The 23,207-nt window shown below is 38.0% G+C and overlaps 1 protein-coding gene across 1 annotated transcript in view; it reads left to right on the top strand.

Annotated features, from left to right (window-relative positions):
- Nucleotides 1-18,334, top strand: part of mtnr1bb (melatonin receptor 1Bb) — a 35,062-nt gene extending 16,728 nt beyond the window's left edge. The window contains exons 2-4 of the mRNA XM_029448620.1: nt 11,639-11,757; nt 11,857-12,201; nt 12,713-18,334. Coding sequence (XP_029304480.1) covers nt 11,639-11,757; nt 11,857-12,201; nt 12,713-13,135 — 887 coding nt within the window. The 3' untranslated portion in view covers nt 13,136-18,334. The remainder of the gene's footprint in view (nt 1-11,638; nt 11,758-11,856; nt 12,202-12,712) is intronic.
- Nucleotides 18,335-23,207: the final 4,873 nt, after the last annotated feature.

Genomic DNA, 23,207 nt, shown 5'->3' with positions numbered 1-23,207 from the left:
TGATTTATGATTATTTTCTCACTCTCTTTCTCTCCCCTTCTTTAAAGGAGTCCACAATAAGTTGAACAACAAGCAGTTCCCGTCACAGGTCAGGTGCTACATCTGACACCAATGTTGAATGTCAACATATATTAGTATATTAGTCTTCGGCCGCTTCATCCAAATAACCAAAAACATTTCCCTTCGTGGTATGATGGCCATGCAGATCTGTTTTGACATATCTTCCTCCGCAATTTCTGCTACCACCCCAATAGTGACAAGATTTTTTTTCCTTGTCACATTTTTGAAAAATCACAAAAAAGAAAGAAGAAGAGTGTCTTTGTTGGATACAGAGTATAGAACACACTGTCACTAGTGTTAATACTTCAGACTATTTATTTGGTAAAATGGAGTTCCAATGAAAAAAGTTCCCAAGGTGAGGTGTAAGTGATATATTATATATATTTATTAAAAGTATTTGGCTTTAAGTTCTGGTACATTTTGCCATTTATTGTCACGTGTTAGGCTCCAAGTGTTGTTACATAAAATGCTTTCGCTCTCTTATCAAGCCAATTTCTTTGTGTTGTCTTTGACAAATCATGAGAAATCATTTGGCAGAACACATTTTTGAGAGATTTTCACATGGACTCTGGCTTACAGCACATTCACAATGCCTGACACCACATGCACTCTGTGGCACATTCAGAAACACTGAAGAGTTGTTTTCCACCTCTACTTCAAGTTTCATTCCTGAGAAAGCAGTCTATCAAAGATTGTAAACTGTATATGGTAAATTGCAAATGGTACTTTTTCCTGAAGCCTAAAGCAACTGATACCTATAATTACAAAAACCATGAAGCTTTTAAATGCACATTATTCTAGTGATACCTTGCTCATCCGTCTACCTTTTGACAATTCTTTGGTTTCCTTTTTACACACATACTGTATGGTGCTTATTTTAAACTCTCAAGGCCCTGTCACACATATCTGTATGGCAGAAACGTATGCTGGCGCATACGAAGATTTGTCAGGGTCCAAATACGTCCAACTTTTCATCGGATCATCACTTACTGATACAAAATGTATCAGACGAATTCCCAACAAATGCATAACGTATACAAAAATATGGCGTATACAAAATATTGGCAACACGCTGGTTTACGTAGATATAAGGTAAGGTATAAGTAGTATTCGTTAAGAGCTCACTGTGTTACGCTGGGGTGCATTGTTGAACGCTGATGTTTTGAGAATGTTCAAAATTACCGGACGTACCCGACGTGTGCTTCATAAGATATGCAGACGTTACGTGATGTTAGACATACGTGAATACGGAATACGTAGTTGAATATTTACCTACGTGAATACTTACCCACGTAAATATAGTACGTAAATACCTACGTAAATACCGATGTGAATACGTTAGAGGTACGTTAGATATCGGCTACGTCGGCTGACGGTGAACCCTACAGCCAATGTATTGATAACGAGTGAATAACCTATTCCTACCCTATGTTAACATTATGCCTGACGACGGAGTAACTTATTAAACGTGTTTCTACAGTACAGCTAGCGTTCAGCATGTTAGCCGTTCTCCAGCATCAGCATGACGTGAGCCAGATGGCACTTTTCCAGCAGTGACAGGGCCTTTAGCTTGTCAATCCTGCCTTGTGCTGTCTAGAAATGTTTGAGCAACAATTACCAGGTCAGACGTACACCCACTGAATCAAACCCTATTGATTATAGCTTTTTCTCTTATTGATATTACTGTAAAACTAGGTTACTTCAAATTTTTACAGCACCATTGTATGAATTGACAATTTTGCCCAGGACAGTTGGTTGGACACCCGAAATGTGTGGTCTCACTGCATACATTTGTGAAATTCTGTTCCTTTACTTTTCAAAAAAGAGAAAATAAAAACAATGCAGAGTTAAATGGTTCTTTTCCTCGGAACCCATTCAGAATCACGGAGCGTGGACATGACCGAGAAAAACTGAACCAAGACATGTCATGTGTACAGGAAGTGCTAATTATGCAAATGCCAGAGACTATTTGTAAGATGAACGCTGTCTCTTCTCATTGTGCCTTTAGAGAAATGTATCATAACTGCAGTAACAAAAATAGATATTTAGATTGAATCAAATCAAATCAAATGTATTTGTATAGCCCAATATCACAAATTATACATTTGTCTCAGTGTGCTTTACAGACTGTACAGGTTACGACACCGTCAGTCCTCAGACCCTCGCATCGCACAAGGAAAAACTTCCTAAAAGAAACCCCATAATTAAAGGGAAAAAATGGAAGAAACCTCAGGGAGAGCAACTGAGGAGGGATCCCTCTCCCAGGACGGACAGACGTGCAATAGATGTCGTGTGTACAGGATAAACAACATAGTACAAATACAACATTTGACAGAAATTATGTTGTGTTGAGAAAAGAGGACCAGGGCAGCAGATGCAGCCACGATTCCTGATCCTGACGTAAACTTTATCAGTGGCAACCTGCCACATGAGACACAGAAACTCCGGGGATGATGCCCCGGATGATGAGTTAGTAACATACATTTACATAAATGCATACAGATAAAGAGGGAGAAGAAGAGAGGGAGGGGAGGAGAGAGGAAGAGAAGGAAGAGAGCAGGGAGGTGTCCCCCGGCAGTCTAAGCCTATAGCAGAATAACTAGGGGCTGATCCAGGGCAAACCTGAGCCAGCCCTAACTATAAGCTTTATCAAAAAGCAAAGTCTTTAGCCTACTCTTAAATGTGGAGAGTGTGTCTGCCTCCTGAACACAAACTGGAAGCTGGTTCCACTGGAGAGAAGCTTGATAGCTGAAGGCTCTGGCTCCCATTAGAGACTCTAGGAACTACAAGTAACCCTGCAGTCTGGGAGCGCAATGCTCTAGTTGGTTTATAAGGTACTATGAAATCTTTAAGATATGCTGGAGCCTGACCATTAATTGCTTTGTAAGTCAGGAGAAGGATTTTGAATTGTATTCTGTATGAATGAATGTAAACTGGAAGATTTTACTTTCAGACCTTTTCTCTGATGTAGCTCGAACTTTGCATGCCCTCATGTTAATGGTGTCACGTTATCAGGTCCTCATGTGATACTGAACCATCTGTCTGCTCAATGCATCACCTAGTCTAACGCTCACACCATGTACCTACTGCATCTTTTCTCTCCTGATGTCTGTGTTCTTCTTAAGTTGTACTATAGCAGATCTGTTTGCTAAGCTTTCTGTCCTACTGATAATTATGTAAATAGTGAAACCAGAACATAAGTAACATAAGTACATAACAGTTATAGAGCAAATAGCGTACACCAAGGTCAATCTATAATTATGTCCAGAAAATAAAAAAATACTTGGTTATGTATCAAATGCATCATACTATGATTTATTTATTTTTTAATGTGGCATAGCAATTGAGCTAAAGATTTGTCATTTTAAAAATGAGTTCTTTGGTCAACCGCCATTTCCATTGGTTATGGAGTGCCTGAATGGTGAAAATCAATTTTGTGCAGACATATTTGGAGAAATGTCCCAGAGGACTGTGGTCCAAAGCAAATGACTGTATATTCTCCCATCCCACACATAGCAGATAACATTTTGAATAATTGTATGTATGAACAGTTACATTTGGAGGCATGCTTTGCACATGTGCAGGCTGCACAAACGCACACACACACAGATACACACTTCTGCTCACACCGGGGCAGCATATTTGTGGGAAGTGGAATGTGGGATCAGTAAGATAAATATTAACACAAGCAGTACATACTGATGCACACACAAACTAGAAGATGAATGACTTTGATAAGCTAGTAGCAGTGTGACCATTCGTACAGTGTAAAGGGCAGAAACCTGACCCTTTATTTCATACTGAATACAGCTATTGCAAGTAGTTTAACATGCAAATGTTCTGTGTGCCTAGGGCCAAACTGATAATATATATTCATATTAAGATATGTATAAAACGTTGAACAAACGTATGTGTTTTTTTAAATATATGAGATTCACTGAATAAAAAGAAAGTGTATTTACCAAAATGTTACACATACTGTATAGGTGAACAAAGTTATTATTATTATTATTATTATTATTGTTATTATAATAAAGTTAACAACATTACTAATACTAGTGTTGTTGCCACTGCTGCTGCTGTTATTCTTATATCTGTGAAGAATCCCCTGTTTACTGTAATGAGGGATGCATATATATCTTTAGCGTGGCCATTCATTTCACTCAGTGCTTCAGTTGAGGAGGAACTTTCCACTTTTCCGCTCTACACATTTCTTTTTTTGTACCATAATTTAAGTTGTTCTTTATCATTATGGTCATGGCCCGTTTGCATGTTTGCCTGAAACAAAGGTTATACGTCATTGCAGTTGCTTAGTTAGTGTAGAGTGCACAGCATGAGGGTTGTGTTTGTTTTTTGCGGTCAGCGTGCTGTGTTTGCCTTGGCTTGAAAGGCTTTTTCTAAAAATAAAGAATGCATTCAAATGAATAAAAAACTTAAATGAAAGGAAAAACAGCAACTCCCCAAAAGCAACTGCAACAATATAATATTAGTTGTATTGTTTTTGTGTGGGCAGTAAGGTTTGTTTTGTCTGTTTATGAAAGTTACTGAGAATTATTTATGCTCCTACTGTGGCATCTGTTTATTACTGATTAAATCATGTTGCATTAGATATCTTGGAGCTGGTTCCTTAACACTTTTAACTTGTTGTGAAAGTTAATGTTATATTGGATGAAGTACATTGTTTATCCTGTAAACAGTCTGTGACTGAGAGTGCCCTCTAAAGAGCGATGAAGGAGGCAGAGATAGACCTAAGGGAGGCAGCTAAAGAAAGAGCTGCTTTGAAAAGCGGCTGAATCATATTACCTTAAAATATTCAGCAATTATTTCCTACACACATTCCTCCAATGAGTTTTTTTTTTTTACCCTGGAGCTCTTGTTAAAGAGAAACTTAACACCTGCTTAAAAATACGTGCTGACCCTCAATGGTTGAACTGCTGCAGTAGTATGGCTGTTGGCATGTCATGTTGTTCATGTCAGATTTTTTATTATTAACCAGAAGATTTCGGTGAATCGGTTCAAACTGCACTTCCTGGATCATATTTCAGTTTTTACCAGCATCTGAAATAATGTTCCCCCACCAACGCAGCCCCTTGCATTGTTTAAGGTGGAGGCAAAGGTGGCTGTAGTGGGGCATTGTACTGCAATGCATACGCTCTTCAGAAGGAGGTGTTTGGGTTTATGAAGCTTTGCATCCTGTCCCCAACCAAAAGTAACACAAGCGTAAGCACAGAGGTGGCAGATCAGAAAATGTTATATCGGTCCCAGTAGAACATAAGATGACGCTGACTACGACATAAGAAGACAACTTCCTCAGGGAGAGTGTTGGCAGTCAGAACAAGGAAGTGAATCAAATCCCTGACAAAGTAATTCCATTTTAAAAATTGCAGGACTTAGCCAGTTGGTTTTTGTAATTTAAGAATATTGTCTCAAAGAAAATCTGCAGCATTAGTTTTTTTAAGGATCTATTGGCCATTCAAAGGTGCATGTCCCTGTTTGACGCATTTAAGCTGGTCAGAGTCGAGTACCGACTTCCAGGTAAACTAAGACGGTCAAATTGAAAAGACTTTTCACAACTCTTACTGGTTAAGTTGCTGCACATATCTAATTAAAATGTTACCTCAGGGCTGTTTACACCAATTCACTCAACCAGCTTTTCCCCTCCGCACTTCGACAGAATTTACTGGTGGGTTAGATAAGTGGTGTGAAGCCAAATATGTTGAAATATGATTATTGGTGAGCCATGGATGAAGTGTATGTAAATATGACTTGTCTCGCAATTTATTAATGGGAATTTTACAACCACCTCTCAGACCTATATATTTGGTTATGTGGCAAATATTGAGGCCTTTCAAACGTGTTAACTTCACAAACAAGTCAGATCAAGATGGTCGTGATGCCAGCTCTACATCAACATGCAGGCTGTTTGTTGATGTTACAACTTTTCTGGCTTTATCTATGGCTGTCAACTTCCATGCCAGCTTTTTTTGTTGTTGTCCTAAAAAGCAGAAACACTTTAAATGTTGGAATATACTTTAGGCTATACATGTCCTTGCTCCTGCAGTAAATGTAAGCTTATGAGAGGGAAGTTTAACTCACTGTACAGTATTTGCCTGAGGCAATAACTGCTTTTCAGTTACAGCATATAAAAACAGACTCAAAGTGTGCCAGTCCTCTTCTTCTGTGAACTCATTTTATTATGTTTGTGATACAAAGCACTTTTAAGGTCATTTTCTTCACATAGTAGTAGTCACTCATGCTCCCAATTCATTTCATGTTTGCAACATGACCTAGTCATCCAGTCTCAGTGTGTGTTTTGTGTTTCTTCTGTGAGAAACACATTCAACGTATGAAAACAGAAAAAGAAAAAGGAGGATCATTATGAGGCGAGGAAGGGGTCGTATCGTTGCAACAAACACTTCTTGGTTGAGAAATGTGAGGAGCAGCCAAGTGAATAGTGAAGAACATTGTAGTGGTGGAAGTGCTAAAAAGGCTGGCCTTACTTTCCCTTCTGAGGTCAGCTATGTATGACCAGGCAGTCGACAGGGCAGCGGAGTGAGGAAGCTGCCATGCTGAGGAAAGGTCTCTGATGTATAGTGGTGATGACAGGATCGTTTATTGCCTTGCCTACAAAGCTATGAGAAAATATATTCTCTTTTAGCTCGTCTTCTGTCATCAGCTTATTCCCCCTGCTCTTCTTCAGCTGCTAACAATATCATCCTCCGCCAACCTTTAACTTCCTTTTATTTTCCGCCATCTTCCTAATTCTCTATTTCCTGATGACAGCTTTGTTCATTCATCTCTGCAGATTGTGTCAGCGATTGCCTCCCTTATGTCTTTGTGTCATGCTCTTGCTCTGTTAACAGATTGAAGAAATGACCAGAGATGACAGTTTCATTATAAAATAACAAGGCTGTTAATTGTCCAGATCATGTCTCGTGGGGATTGTATTATTTACCCTCCGTAAATCAGATTGGCTTTTTAACACAGCCTTTCGCCATGAAAGTGCAGCTTTTATCATGGCCGATCACTTTTCTTTCAACATCACTTCTTTCTGGATTCAGTCCCCATTCCTGCCATCATTTTCTTTTTTGGCCCCGATCTTTAACTGAAAACAAATTTAAATGCTAACAAGGCAAATCTGCCTATGTCCTCCCACAGGAGAGTCATAAAAAAATTTAAAAAAGGAAATGAAAGGAAAATCTTCGCAATCTCTTCCCCAAGGGAATTGCTTACAGACATTGAGGGGAAATCATTTTTAGTTCTAATCTTGTTTATTACAGCAATCTTCACGTATGCCTTTGACAAACAAGATTAAGTTTCTGTATGCAATTATGTACATGCGAATAACCTTGTGAAGAGCTGTAGAAACTTCAATCTAAGGAACATCCAATCCACCTATTAAGCATAAAAAAGGAAAGAAAAAAACAACCAGCAGTGCACAAAAATACTGTTTACTTTGTATGTGTGTTCATTTCCTCTTTGATTGGTGCAGCCAAATAGGTTGCTACAGCAAATTAAACTTAATGCCTCAGAGTGTGTATATGCTTTCATCTGAAAATTCATGAAACTCAAGGTCTCTGAGCAGTTGTTTGTCCAAATAACAGCCCATTCCCAGTAGCTGCTTGGTAAATTAAGTTGTAATGTAATGTAACTATACTTTACATTGCTCTAAACCCTGAAAGAAGATGGTCACATTTAAGTTTAGACTCTAATTAAAGAATAATTATTAATGAAATGTGAACACCATCATAATCCGTGTCGTAGTGAACAGATGGTTCAAAAGTTCAGGCTGAGAAAATGAAGCGGCCAGCAACTGCTCTCTTTCTCACACACGCACACACACACAGACACACACAGACACACTCACACACATACACACAGACACACACACACACACACACACACACACACACACACACACACAGACACACACACACACACACACACACACACCCTGGGTCCATGCCAGAGCAGTGCATGTGTGGCAATGTCTGCTTATCCAGTCCTCGTGCATTCAAAGCATTGCTTGGTCAGAGAAGTCACAAACAGCTATCACAGAAAGGATTTCTCTTTTCACTTTCGATAATAATTACAACCATCTGGTTTTTCGAGCTTTACATCAGTGCTGATACATGTCCATTAGCTTTTTGTGTAAGTAGAAAAAACTCAATTAACTCACTTAAATCATTGTTGTTGCCTATTTATCAGTTTGTTACACCTTCATACAAATTTCACATCACTACTTTCCTACTCAGTACCTCTCAAACAACATAAACTACTCTCATTAATAAACATAACTGCATAAATACTCTTCCATGTATTTTCTTTTGTTAAACAATGCTTAAGCATAAACATTGAAAAAAAACAGTTGGCAAAACTACCAGACATTTGATTTAGCAGACAATTATGCATGGACAAGAGGCTCACGACAGCTGCGCAGCTATACAAGAGTTTATGTAATGCCTGTTGTTATGTAGAGTGACGCCATGGCAGCGCAGTGGAACAGCGAGTCATTTAAAGGGTCACACATTACACATTTTAGAAGTGCTGATGATTGCCTTAAAAAAAATCAAACATGTCTCTGACAGCTGTGTGATAATTGTCCGAATAATTTAAAGCTTGAGTCCACGCGCAGCTGAAATGTCACAATTCCAAACATGCTGCATTCTTTACTGTGTTGGAGGTGACTCAGTTCAACATGTACATTTAAAATCTTATTAACATAATTATCAGAAAACCTGTGTTTGTAGTCATTTCTGATTGAGCGATTCACAACTTTTTTATGGAATAATGTTAACAGGTTTTTATGAAGAAAAGAGAATAACTTCTGAATTAATTAGAAGTTGATTCAAAAAGTTCAGAAACTGTCTAATTTCTAGAAAATGTATGCCTGCTTTTGTACACTAACTTTGATTGCACGATTGCCAATTTAAGTTTTACTGTTTAATTTCAAGTTATTTCCATAACTTCTCATTCCCCTATCAGACTAATTGCAAATAATAATTCATAATAGGTTTTATAAGTTTAAGAAGCTTTTATAAAACGGTTAATGGTTAATGATGCCAGATTTGAGCAGTTAGTCTTTATTAAATGTATTTTCTTTGTACTTGCTCAAGTTGATATCGTTCCTACAGCACAAGAAGGCACAGTGAAAGAAAAACCATGCTGCAAAAAGAAGAAAAATAAAGTAGCAAGCTTTTTGAAAGGACCACTAAATGATGTTTTGTTGAATATAGAAAGTGCAGTTTAATAAATGAGTTGCAAACTCTTCTCTATAAGACTGCTGAAGTCTCAAGAGTGAAATTAAAGCACAGTCTCAACCATGCTTTATGTGTGTGTTTCATCATTGCATAATTTAGGTATTGAAATGGGACACAAAGAAAGCATTTAATAATGAATAATAATCTATCCGGACTGATAAAATGAGTGTCTGCTTTATCACGTTTGAGCAGCCCTGTAATGAAAAGACTCATATTAGGGTTTTTTAAAAGATACAGAACATCATCCCCCTTTTCATTGTACAGTATGCTCTTTCTCCCGGAAGCACACGTCCAATGTATTCATTAAAATACACTGGAAAGAAAAATTCAGTATTGAATTATGAAGTTTTATCAGGCTATAATTGAAGATGCCACAGTTAATTTGACAATTTTGTCATCATGAGTTTCAGATTTGTATTTTTTGTGAAATACCACAGCAACTATTGGATAGTTTGACATAAAATTTGGTCCACACATTTATTTCCCCCACAGGATGAATTACAATAACTCTTGTGACCCTATTTCAATTTCTCCAAACATTTTGATTTATGACCAAATACCTACAAACCTAATGTCATTCCCATCAGCCTCAGCTGTAGGCTACTTAGTGTTTAGTGCTTGTTAGTATAGTTTAACATGCTAACAATCTAAACTATAACGGTGAACCTGGTAGACACTAAACCTGCTTAGCATCAGCATGTTAGCATTGTCATAGTGAGCATGTTAGCATGCTAATGTTAGCATTTAGAATTTTGGTGCCTTGTCCTCATCTTCTCGGTCTAGTCTGCGTAATCGCTGTGTCAATAATGAATTGAAGCTGTTAGCTTTTATCTCATCATGTTGGAACTACGGTAATTTTCTTTTTAATAAATCTTAATAAATCGTTACACCGTAAACAACCCGTCCAATATATTACACATATGTCAACCTCTTTACACTAGCTTCCTGTTAACTTTCTAATGAATTAAACACATTTGGTGCTCACTTATAGAGCCCTACATCTTATCAGGTACATCTAAATGTACCTCGGACAAGTTTTAAGACTCGGGGAGATTATACTTTCCTGTTGGCAGCCGTTAAGCTTTGGAATAGTCTCTCAATAAGCTTGAGGTCTTTGGAATCCGTGGCTTTTTAAAAACAAGCAATAAATGTCTCTGTTCAGACAGGCATTTATGTAGCATGTGGTACTTTATGTTTTAACGTGTGTCTTATATCTGTTCCTCTTGTATATTTTATCTGGTGTTTTATATTTATGTATTTTATTCTATTTAATTTATTTGACTGTGAAGCACTTTGTGAATGGTGTCTGTAAAAAAGTGCTATATGAATAAACTTTGCTCAAATGTTTACAGAGGAGGCTCAGTTTTGAAGAATTTATCTTAAATGGAGACAAAAATAAAGTTAACAATATCAAAAGCTTCGAACATAAGGTGGACGTTTGGGTGGTGGGCAGAACAAGGCAAAACTGAACAGAAACAGAACAAAACAAAACCAAGGATCCAACAAAGACTGAACTGTAAACCAGGACTTAAATACAAACTACTGTGACGAGGGGATGAGAGATGGTTGGAGAAACTCAGGTGAGGAGAATTAGGTAATTGGCAGGAGCTGATTTGCTGGGGAAAAACTCTGGCAGCAGGGAGTGACTAATGCGGCTGATACAGATCAGGCGTGTAGAAGGACAAAGGAGCGAAAACCAGCACAGAAACACAAGAGGAACTAGACCAGTTTACTCAGTAGAGTGCAGATGTCCGCCAGGTGTGCCTTACTCTGTGGCAGGGCTCCAGACAAACTTTCACCACTGCTCCTGAACTGAAAAACAATGTAATAGTGGCATAATAAAAAATAAAGTCTGAGGGCATCTGGACACAGAGACAGAGTAATTGAATCAAGGAATGTGCAGCAATTTTAATTGCCCATTGAAGAATTTAGCTACAAAGGTATACGACTGTACTGTAGAAACAAGGGGAATACCGGAGGGACATTTTGACATTGTAACATAAAGAGCATGTAAATATGTTTTATATGCAAAATATGTGAGCGCTTTAAATGTAAAAACATCAAAAGTGTCGCTCCTTATGCATTCTATCGGAGCAAGCCAATAGGGTTTAATGTTCTCTTCTTGATTGTCTGCGCACATGTAAGCACATGTATTGTGCTGAGATGAGAAGACGAGGGGTGCCACATTAGAGGGTGAATCCGGTGTTAATAGAAAAGCATATTTATCGTGTCTCTTGCATAATAAACCATGTGACTCATCTCACAATCAGAGAACAAGTTACTTTAAATGTATTTTTTATCTTCGTCTTCCTCTCTAGGTAATGTGTTTGTGGTGAGTTTGGCCTTTGCTGACCTTGTGGTAGCCTTCTACCCCTACCCCTTGGTTCTCTATGCTCTCTTCCATGACGGATGGGCACTGGGAAACACACAATGCATGGTAAGACAGCATCAGTTACAGCATGTTTCCGTTCACTTCCAATAAAACTGCTCCCAAACAAACTGACACAAACACTTCATGTTCTTTCTTTCTATTCAGGTCAGCGGTTTCGTTATGGGCCTGAGTGTCATTGGTTCCATTTTCAACATCACTGGGATTGCAGTGAACAGATACTGCTACATCTGTCACTCATTCTCCTACAGTCGGCTGTACAGCTATCGCAACACTCTGCTGTTTGTTGCCTTAATTTGGGTACTGACAGTATTGGCCATTATCCCCAATTTCTTTGTTGGCTCCCTGCGCTACGACCCGCGGGTCTACTCCTGCACCTTCGCTCAGAATGTCAGCAGCTCCTACACAGTGGCGGTAGTGGTGGTTCACTTCCTGGTTCCCATTGCAGTGGTTACTTTCTGCTATCTACGTATCTGGGTACTTGTGATTCAGGTCAGTCTCCTGCTTCTCTACAGGGCTATTCACATCTTTACAGGCACACAGAGGGTTTTAATAGTTTTAATTAACATGCCATCAGCTGTAAATAACACAGGCATTCTTTGGGACAACCAATGATAAGATCCATCTCGCAAATTGGACCTGTAATATAGAAAATATGGTCACAGAAACATTTTTGACCTTTAATTATTGACCCAGTACTGGACGAGTCAGTGTAATCTTTTCTAAATGCCAGAATATCCTGACAAAATGCACCATCATTGAAATTCTTTTTGCCATCCAAAACTTTTATTGTGCAATGCATGCGATTTCAGCTGGGATACCGTGTTTGACAGGTAGAATAATTAGATAAACTCCATGCCTTGAGTATGTGTGGAAATATGTGTGGATTTCTCGTTGTTTTTTGTGTTTGTATAAGTGTAACATAGGGAGGCAGAGAGGAACAGTAGCCTTTTGCCATCATCAACAGTCTTATTCCTGTCTTATGTGTTTTCATCATGTCCAGGTGCGACGTAAAGTGAAGACAGAGGAGAGTCCTCGCCTCAGACCAAGTGACTTGCGGAATTTCATCACCATGTTTGTGGTCTTTGTGCTGTTTGCCATCTGCTGGGCTCCACTTAACCTGATTGGCTTGGCGGTGGCCATAGATCCGTCCCGTGTGATTCCTCGTATTCCCGAGTGGCTTTTTGTGGTCAGCTACTTCATGGCCTACTTCAATAGCTGTCTCAATGCCATCATCTATGGCTTACTCAACAGGAATTTCAGGAACGAGTACAAACGCATTGTCACCTCCAACTGGGTGGCTCGGCTCTTTGTGACAGAGAGTTCGCGAGCCGCCACGGACGGCAGGAGCATGAGGAGCAAGCAATCGCCGCCTCCGCCGCTCAACAACAACGTGTCGGTCAGAGATCGTTTAAACAAAGAATGAAATGATTATCCATGAGCCTGTTAAATGGTGATTCCTGTTTGTATGTGACATCCAGTCAGTTGTGCAGCTAAAGAGTATCAAGTAACGGATGAAACTGGAATACATGGATTGGTTGACATCGATCAGAACAGGGCGCAGGTGTGGAGAAGTTTTTAAATCATTTTTAAAGCTGTGAAGAATTATATAATTAATAGGAGTTCTTGAAAGTTTATGGTTTGGAAGTTGTTGCTCAACAACTTTGCTAAAGTGCTAAATAAGGAGTTTCCTCTGTGATTCTCAAACACCAAGCATTAACAGAGATGTCCTGGGAGAACAGAGCCATGCATTGCAGTTTCACTTTGCTCATACTCTAAAACTAATCTGAATGGTACATTAATAATTCATAAAAAATGTAATATCCTTTAATGTCTGCTGCTGTAGACTGGGGGTAACCACTGTTAAACATAAACCCCTCTTTAGTAACTTCAAAAGCCTCAAATAGTACAACTCGCCTCACCTGAATGCTAGATTGGTCAAAGAGGAGATAATGTCAGTCTGTCTTTAATGTATAGCATCAGTCTGATGGGGTTTGACGTGGTGACAGTAATGTTGCAGTAGCATGCACATCATGCTGCCTGGTCTGACTCGTTTGCACTGAAAAGAACGACAAACAAAAACTTAGTAATGAACATAATACAATAATTCAGGAAATGAACAAGTCATGCACAAAACTAGCACCACATCATGAACGACGTGACAATTTACATGGTTGTTTTAGTTTTTGAACGTTCCAAAACCAATGTTGCATGTGGTGTAGCAGGTGGAGGACACCTACATATCTATTGCTGCTGTATCCATCCTTTTGCACAACACCTTGCTACCAGTACTACTTCTACATTGACCGTTATGTAACTTTATCCAAATACCAAAGTATAGGATACGTCACTGTAGGCTGCATGTAAAGCCTCCCTTGATTTTATATGTTGAATAACCAAAGTTTTATACACTGACCAAAAACAATTTGACAAAAAAATAGCCTACCTTTTTTTCTAAAGGCTAAACGTTAGTTTGATATCAAATAGAAAAGTTATTGTTAAACTTTTCTTTCCCCAAAATATTCCATTAATTTTCATTGAATAAAGTTTAGTCTTAGCTTTCTAACCTCTGAAATATGAGTTTGACACAGAACATAAAAACAATCTTAACATACAGTTTACTGTACCAATCTTTGCAGATGTTTCATCAAAAGCGTAATTATAGCAAACTGTATATAGCTTGTATGGTTACATAACATATAAAACAGTATACAGAAATATTTAAACAATAGTCATTTGTAACCAAATGAAACTGTGGAGACAGGGCTACTGAGGGAAGGAAACAAAATAAATATGAATTCACTGTAAACCTACAATGGAAGGCACCATTTGATTTATAGAACACCAGTGGTGGAGAGTGAGTACATTTACTCAAGTACTGTACTTAAGTACAATTTGAAAGTATTCTTTGAGTTGCTTTAAGTTTATTTTGATACTGATACTTTTATACTTTTGCTTGTACTTCCACCACTGGAGTACACCCACATTGCAGGACAGAGTGACAGTTAGACTTCACACAGTGAGAGCACAACTCCATACACTGGTGCCAACATATTAACAAAATCGCAATGCAATAAGTTGCCAAGAGCAACAGCATGGATAATTCTTTATGCAAACAAACACTCTGCTATGCAATTCGAAACAAAGTCTTCGTCACCATCCAAAATGGGTTGCATGTAAAAATCCTATCCAGTTAACTGAAGATAGTCCCTCACTTTAGTATATTCATATATTTTACCGAGTCACTGCAATATGATGCTCCTCTCCAGGCCACACAGCAAGCGGACAAAAGGGACTGAGAAACATAGCAAGTTCAGGATGTTCTCCCGCTTCTATGTAAGAAAGCCTCCAGTCCCTGGAAAAGGTGATAAATACATGTACTGCACGTGCAGCAAGTAATAAAGAAGCACAGTTTCCTCTGCCCACTACATCATATGCAAAATGTCAGTGGTGATTCTTATTCTTCATTCTGAACTACTTATGCAACATTTTAGCTTTTCATTTCATAGGTAATGTATCTTTGTAGTTCATTTATTGTCTGAAAAAATAATAATAATTCACCAGGGACACATTTTGATGCTTTCACTGTGGATAAACAAACACAACGAGTATATTAAGGGAAGGGTTTCAGAGTGATAGTGTCACTTAGTTGTATTTATCTGACAGAAGAGTGACATTCATTGCCTCTTAACTGAACAGTATGTTTTAGAGTTGTTGAGAAGTTACAGCTCATATCTGTATTCCCATCTCAGGGTGCCTACCGAACATTTAGTCGTGCTACATTGTTGTCCGAAACATTTGCAGTTGATTAGCTGCCATATAAGGAAGTCTGAAGACATTTCAAATGAATTTTTTGTTATTTAGTGTCAATGTGGTTTTTAAATGTGGTATATTGTTATTGGAGATGTATTTGAAATGTGTTTTTTTATCTGAGCTCAATAACCCGACACAATTAACAATATATTACCGGATAATGCTTAACCTCTCTTTCCATTAACTATACTACGGTGGCAAAGTGCATCAAAAACAACCTCTTGCTTAATTGGCATGTACATTGCTTCGCTACAAATACATTTGTTTTTCAGTGTGGAGTGATGGCATCAAGTTATAATTACAAATTAGATAGAATATAATTGTATTAATTATTATTATTATTATTAATATATTATTAGTGTTACTTACTACTAATAATAAAAAATATATATCAAAATATACAAATTTCAAAGAATTGCAAACCAAGTTCATCAAAATAATTAATAAAAGTTGTTTTTTTACACATTTAAATTCACCACACATTTGTGTGTTCTTATACAGGGTAAAAATGTGCAAAGCCATAGATCAAGAATGGTAACAGATGCAAAGCTCAAAGTCGTGCTATAAATATTCATGAGACCAGGACAGATGCGAGGGGTTTGCAAGCAGAGAATGGAAGCAAACATTTTGACATTTGCGGTGCAAAGTAGAGGTTGAAAACAGGGGCATGTAAAATCTTTGTTGAAGAGATGGGATTTAGATAATTCTAGGAGTGACCGTGCTGTCGTGACCAGAGAGGTGAGAAGGTCATTCCACCACTGGGGAAGCAGGAGTGGTGTCCAGGTCGCTGCAGGAAAGAAGAGCTTAACAAAACAAAAGGGACGTTGTTATGGTGTTGAAAAAATCTATTGCTCTAACATCTGAAAAGTGTTTTAGAGGCACTTATAGGGAAGCAAAGCAACAATTTAAACCAAAGAAACGTGCATAGTTGAAGAGCGTTAGGTGTACATACACTTTGTTGAGTTATTGCTGGGGAAAATATTGAATTCACCTTGGGTCCTTTAAGGTCTTTTTTCATTCAAAAGTACTGCCTTACAGTTAATACAATAGTGTTGAATCTTAATTATGGCATGTGCCATTTTTTCTATTAAAAACAAACCTTTTCACAAAACTTAGTTTGCCTCCATACTGCTTCTTTTTATGCACGCGTCTATAGAAAGTTCTCTCTTCAGCGTGGCGCAGAACTACACATGCCAGCCTCAGGCAAGAGACTCAATTGCCAAAACAGAAGAACAAATGTTATCTTTTTCTTTTTTGTGTTTTTTCTTTCTATATACCCTACAGCAACATTATGTAACTATGTTCATTTATGTTTCCTATGCTCACTGTCGGCACCCTTACTTTGGACCTTTTTTCTCCATGACATCTTGCTCGCCAGTGAGATTCACATACCTTATTTGTACAGCGCAACTTCACAGCTTTAGTTTTCTAAACTAACCACTCTGCTGCAATTCCTCACTGGGGTTAAATACAGAACAATCAGGTAATGATTTAGTCTTCTAAATTCTAAGACAAATCTTGTTTTCAAAATTGGAAAGCTGGCCGTATTTAAATGATAAAAATAAAAAGGTAAAAAGTAAACTATTTACTCGTTTTGTTTTACTTTTAGAGTTTCTATGTAGCCAAAGTTTATAAAGACTGACAGACAATTTTATTCTCTGGCACATAAATGCATGCCATACGGTGAGCTGCTTATTTTCAGGAAACGTATCCTGCTGTTTGATTGCCATGATTGCGCGTGTTTGCACCAGGTGAGATGCTGCAGCACAGTGTTTAGTTTGTTTCCCACAGCAGAAGCTTCAAGTGTGCTATGATTGTAACTGAGGGGGAATTTTTTTTTAATTTTCTTAGTAGAAAAACTGTGAACTTATGTTGACTTTTAGTTTGAAATGAAAAAGACATATTCTTGGAAATAAAAGTCTGCCTTCAAAATAAACACACAAGGAAGTAAGCAGTGAAGGTCGTCACTGAAAGATGAAAGCTAAGGTTTATATGCGCTACTAATCATTTTGAGTGCTGTACTCAATGAGACAACACACTCTCAAATGTCAGCATTATGCTTTATCCCCAACATCTGTGCATTAAATTCATGCAGGGTTGAAATTTTCCCAAAAGAGGCTTTCCCTTTAGTTTCTCACTTTCAGACTTTTGCTTTTCTACCATATGATCTTTTGCAGAAAAAGTAGCGCGAGTGAAACTTTGCATATGAAAATGCTTGTATTCAATAGCTGCTATAAACACAGTCGCTTCATTTGACTTATTTTTTTACGAGTGTAGTGTATAATTACAGGCCATAGATCACAATATATTCTCAAATCAAATCAAAAGACTCTTAATCACATACATGGATCAAGGCTTTGGTATGATTTGAAATACAACATTGTGTTTTGATCAGTGTTACTGTCTGCTATGCAGAAACCTGGCAACCTCGTAAGCAGGTATAAGAGATCATTTAAATATTCTCCTCTGGACACCCTCCAACTCTGAGCGACATGGGACATTCAGAGTAGAAATGATTGTCCTTTATTTTCATCTGGACGTACTCACCATACAATAGCCAGCTTTCTGTGTGTGTCATACATTGTTATGTAACAGCATGACAACATCAGCTCACAGCTAAAGGCAGAAAAGGATGCAACACTGATCAAATTATGCGCTTACTTATGAAAATAAAATGACAAGCCTTGGGAACGTACCGGTAATTGAATGCGCTTACAGTATACTTCACAGGAAATGCGATGACGAAACACAGCAGTGTAGCTGTGTACGCATAGAGTTTACAGACAGGGCATCAATCGACACATGGAGTTACGAAAACACGAATGAAACAGCTATAAAAATGTTTGCAAAGCACAAATCCTTTTCACCTGGTGAATATTTACACTACGACGTAGGATCTCTCTGTTTGCTCGCAGTCTGAATTCTTTGAGGCATGTTACAAAAGAATTCCTGCTTAAGGTGTAACGTTTTATTTTGGTGACAAGCGACACCTGATTATAAACCAGACAATTAAAAATGTCTTCTTTAAAAACATGAGAAAGGTTGGAAATTGATGACGAAACTTTCAGGCATTTAGCCAGTCGACTACAAGTGTCTTTTGTTCCAGAGGCTGTGTGAATGTGCATGCTTTGTCTGATGTTATTTATAAAAGGTGAATCTCATCGAGAAGAATTCACTAACAGGTGCAGGCCGCAACGCCCCGGGGGATGTTCTGAGTAACCAAAGGGAAATCTGTGGAATGTAATGGAATTTGAAATTTCAACACTCTGAAGGCTCAGTGGTGACACCGAGTCTCTTCAAAGTGAACCGTGTGTAAAAAGAAATGCATTATGTGTACAGTTCTACTGAAACACGATGTTATGGAAAATAAAATTGATGTAACATACTTTGTGATATTTGCTCACTAATGCATTTGTCAAATCAGCACGATGTGTTGCTCTCTTTTCAGACATTTTGTGTTATATTTCATTTCTTAGGCAGTTGTTAAAAATGTTTCTTAAAAAGCCCAAAAAAAAAACACATTTCTTACCAGGATGCAAGACTCTAGAGTAAGTCAGTGTATCTGAAGGTTTCCTGTACATGAGGTACCCTCTTAAGGCTCATAATTGGGTTGAATTGGCGCAAAAGAGCTTTTGCTGGAAAGTGGTGCATACTTTGAACTCCCTTATGCCATCAGGCCCTGCTGCCTTGCACTAGCAGACTCTTCTTTTATATTGCTAGGAGAGATGGATAGATCGTTTGAAAGGAAAATAATACTGCTGCCTTAAGACGGTGAAAAGGTGTCGGTGTGAACACCGGGGTGTAAGTCGGGTCACATTAGGCATGCTTGCTGCACTTCCTGGAAAGATACTTTAATTGTGTACTCTTCTGTAAAAACTTAAATTAATTTTACTTTTTAATTAAGATCTCAGCACTTTTAATTTGAAACATTTCCAATTATCAGCCCATAATAGTGTTTTTGGCAGTTTCTTACGTGCTCACGCCTTAAATGAACTTATAGTTATTCCACAAACACAACTCCACAGAGTGTGTATGAAAGGCACAATTGCCAGACATTCATAAATGCAGAATAGATTTTAGCCGACGGGAGGACGTGGAGAAGTGGCTGGAGGTGCCGGAGGCATGGATTATGATAATACTGGGGGGGGGGGGGGGGATGTGGTTAACAGAAATTACTGCTTGCCTCATGATGAATAATTGCTGAAAGGGATATCCAGATGGTGGTCTTGACTCAACCGCATAATGACACTCAATGCAAACGTCTGCTCTTTAATGACATGTTAGAGGAAAACAATCACTGCAAGAGAAGGAATTCAACAAGTTACACAACAAACAATATTTTCTCATATGAAATTTCTTAGAAAACACATTTAAAAAAATCTAACAAGAGGTTTTGCAAGTGTACATTCTGCTCTAACCTTTGCAGCCTCATAAATCAATTGTGCGTCCGTTTCATTAAAAGACAGCCTTTCCCAACCACAACACATATGCTGCCACAGATGAGGACGTCAGCTGATATTAAAGTGATTAATAAGGCTTTCAAGTGTAATAATTGTGTTCCACTATTCAGTATTGCCATAAATGCTTTGTTTGAATATCAAACTGTTCTTACAAAGCTGCCTTCTCCAGCTGCTACATTGGTTTGCAAGTGTCAACCACATGGAAGGACATTTCACAAGGTCAGCAGGTTAACAAATAGTTTACGCTCATATTTCTAGTTTATGTCTCCGTCTCACAACAGCCAGGCAACTTTCATATCAAGGCTTAACTGATAATCCATGCATTAGATTAATTTTGTTAATCCATGTATTAATTTAATCCAAAAACAATATTATACAATTTAATTTCTCTTTAAAGCAGAGATTAAAGGGCACTCTATTATGCAAGTACATGGATTTATTTAATGTGGTCACAAAAACTCACTGATATTACGAGGTAAATATCCTATGGGTTTATTAAGAGCTTTATTTAGAAAATTAGAATTACTTTGAAATGTATTCAGTGGTGACACTAGTTATGCGAACAGTGAGGACATTTTGAAAACTTGTTCTTGTTCTAAACCCATGTGCCCTTTTGAGGAATGGACTCCTTCACATTTAGAAAAAGAGAAAACAAGCAAAGAAATCCCTGTTGAGCAGGACTCAGCAGGCTTTTAGAGAGAAATGAGATCAAAGCACTCATGCTGGTAAACTGAGACTGTTTGTCTTACTGTACTCTGCCATTATTTGGTATTTTCTATGATTAAGTAAAAACTAAATGGTTGCAATTAATCTTGTATTTGACATCGACCTTAAGCAAATGCTGCTGTAGAATTCAATAACTTAAATCAGTATTGCACAATCCCTTTAATTAACCCTTGGAAAGGTTATACAAATCATTTTATTCCTGATGTCTGACAGCATTATATTTATTCTTTATCACGTTGTTGCAACCCTTCATTGAAGTGAAATATTCAAACCCCCGTTGCCTGTTGACTTTTTAAGTCAGGCAGAGAATGAGTTTAATTATTTTCCTAGAGCCAGACTTGATTCACAAGCATTGCCAGCACAAAAAAAACATCCAAAACTATTGACTCTGTACTGCCTCATCCAGAATACAGCTTTTGTCCCACTGCCAACAAGCGCCCCTTCTGCCACTCAAGAGTGGCAGAACTGCTCCACTTTAAAAACTTTCAATTACTTACTTTGCAACTGTAGTCAGTACACTGACTAGATGCTCTCTGCTGAGGACCAGAGGAGCCTGAAGACAGTCTATAGCTGCTGAGATCTCAAGGGTTGCCCTATGGTCGTCACAACAGACGGAAACAGTAAAGCAGCCAACCTTATCATGTTCCTCGCCATCTGGCCGTGTTCAGCGGTGAAGATTCTGTAGTCATTTTCCTTTTACATTGAGCCATTCACAGAGAAGGCTGTAAATATTTTAGTTTTCAGGACTGATCTTTTTTACTAATTGCGAAGGAACTCAACTCAAAAGCATGACTCCGAGACGGATGTAAAGTAACAACATGAAATACTTTACTGAAAACAAAGTACTCACAGGGAGGATTTACAAACTATGTATCAAATAATAAACGATTTACAAGGAGGATAACACAGAATTAAACAAAGTACAAAACAAAAGATTTATTTATAACCTTTATTTTACCAGGATAGGTCTCATTGAGATTAAAAATCTCTTTTTCAAGAGAGTCCTGGTCAAGATAGGCAGCAGCAGTTAGACAAAAAAAAAAAAACAATCACAACAATCAATATCACAACATTAATTAAAACATTTACAGACACAGCGGTCTGCTTCAATGTCTAGATCACTCTCTAAGACAGGGGTCACCAACCTTTTTGATACTGAGAGCTACTTCAAGGGTACTGAATAATACGAAGGGCTACTTGTTTGATACAAACTTCCTGAATAACAGTTGCACGGTTCACCTTTAATGATATTAATAACAATAATCATAATAAATATTCATATTTGTGAAGAGACTGTCTGATCACATATTAATGTTAATTATTCCTCACAATGATTACAAACAATGATTTACCATGGTAGGAAACGGATATATTTAAACATGCATTATTTATGTTCTCAATCTATTTCAACATTTGAAAGTCAGAATTATCACATCTGATATTTTTGTAAATATCTTTATTGAGTTTTGTATGAATGAGAACATTTGTAGCATTTTGTTCAAAATCACACCAGTTATATTTTAGTACAAAGTATCACTTCTGTAAAGAAAATTAAGGAAATCATTAACTGTCACATCTTCAAATCATATCCTGTTTGTACAAACACTAACTTTGTAACATCACAGAGTGGAGATCACATCAGAACCTTTCTTCTCGTCTTAGAACAGTGTTTTCAATAACATCATTGCACCTTTCAAGACCTCTCCGTCCGAAAAGGCTTTCTTGTTCTTTATTAAATAATGTGCAGCTCTCAATGAAGCTTCCGATGCTTTCTGTGACTTGTTCACCGGCCTGGTGAGAAGAGATGCTGATACTCAAAGCTGCCTTTAACTTAGGGCTTGTTCTGCCCGCAGTGCTGCAGGTGTGTAGTTAGTTAGTTAGTTAGTTAGTTAGTTAGTTAGTTAGTTAGTTAGTTAGTTAGTTAGTGAGTTAGCATGGTAGCTTTGTGACACGTACCGAAGTGTCTTCACAATGTGCCGCTTTGCCGTCGCCCTGCAAATGACACATACACACTTTTCTTTCACTGTTGTGTTAAAAATAATTCTTCCTCCCAATCATTGTGAAAATAGTTTGTTTTCTTTCGCTATTCTGCCATGTTTAGCGTAAAAATGCACCTCGCGCCCCACCGTAGCTGCTCCCGTTAGCTTGTCTCAGCGAAAAGGGTAATGGAGATTTAGCTTTACACTCACGTGGTCCCTGCGGGCGACCAAGTGCCTGCGGGCACCGCGTTGGCTACCTCTGCTCTAAGAGGATATCAAATTCAAAATACAAAACAAAAACTCTCACAATGAGGCACATGGAAAAAGCTAAATCAACGAGACTCACATCATATGAACAAGTGCAATCTGGCACAATACAGGACTATTTAAACATGAGGTGAGAGGGCACAGGTGGAAACAATCAGGGCAAACAATCACACCAAGGAAGGAAGTAAAGGGATCTGGAAAGAGGGACAAGAGGCAAGTATAAAATAAAACAGGAAGTGCACGACGAGACTAG

Source organism: Cottoperca gobio, chromosome 14, assembly GCF_900634415.1.
Source record: "Cottoperca gobio chromosome 14, fCotGob3.1, whole genome shotgun sequence".
NCBI lineage: Eukaryota > Metazoa > Chordata > Actinopteri > Perciformes > Bovichtidae > Cottoperca > Cottoperca gobio.
The sequence above is the reverse complement of the archived record's forward strand: the minus strand, read 5'-3'. Positions and strand labels throughout refer to the sequence as shown.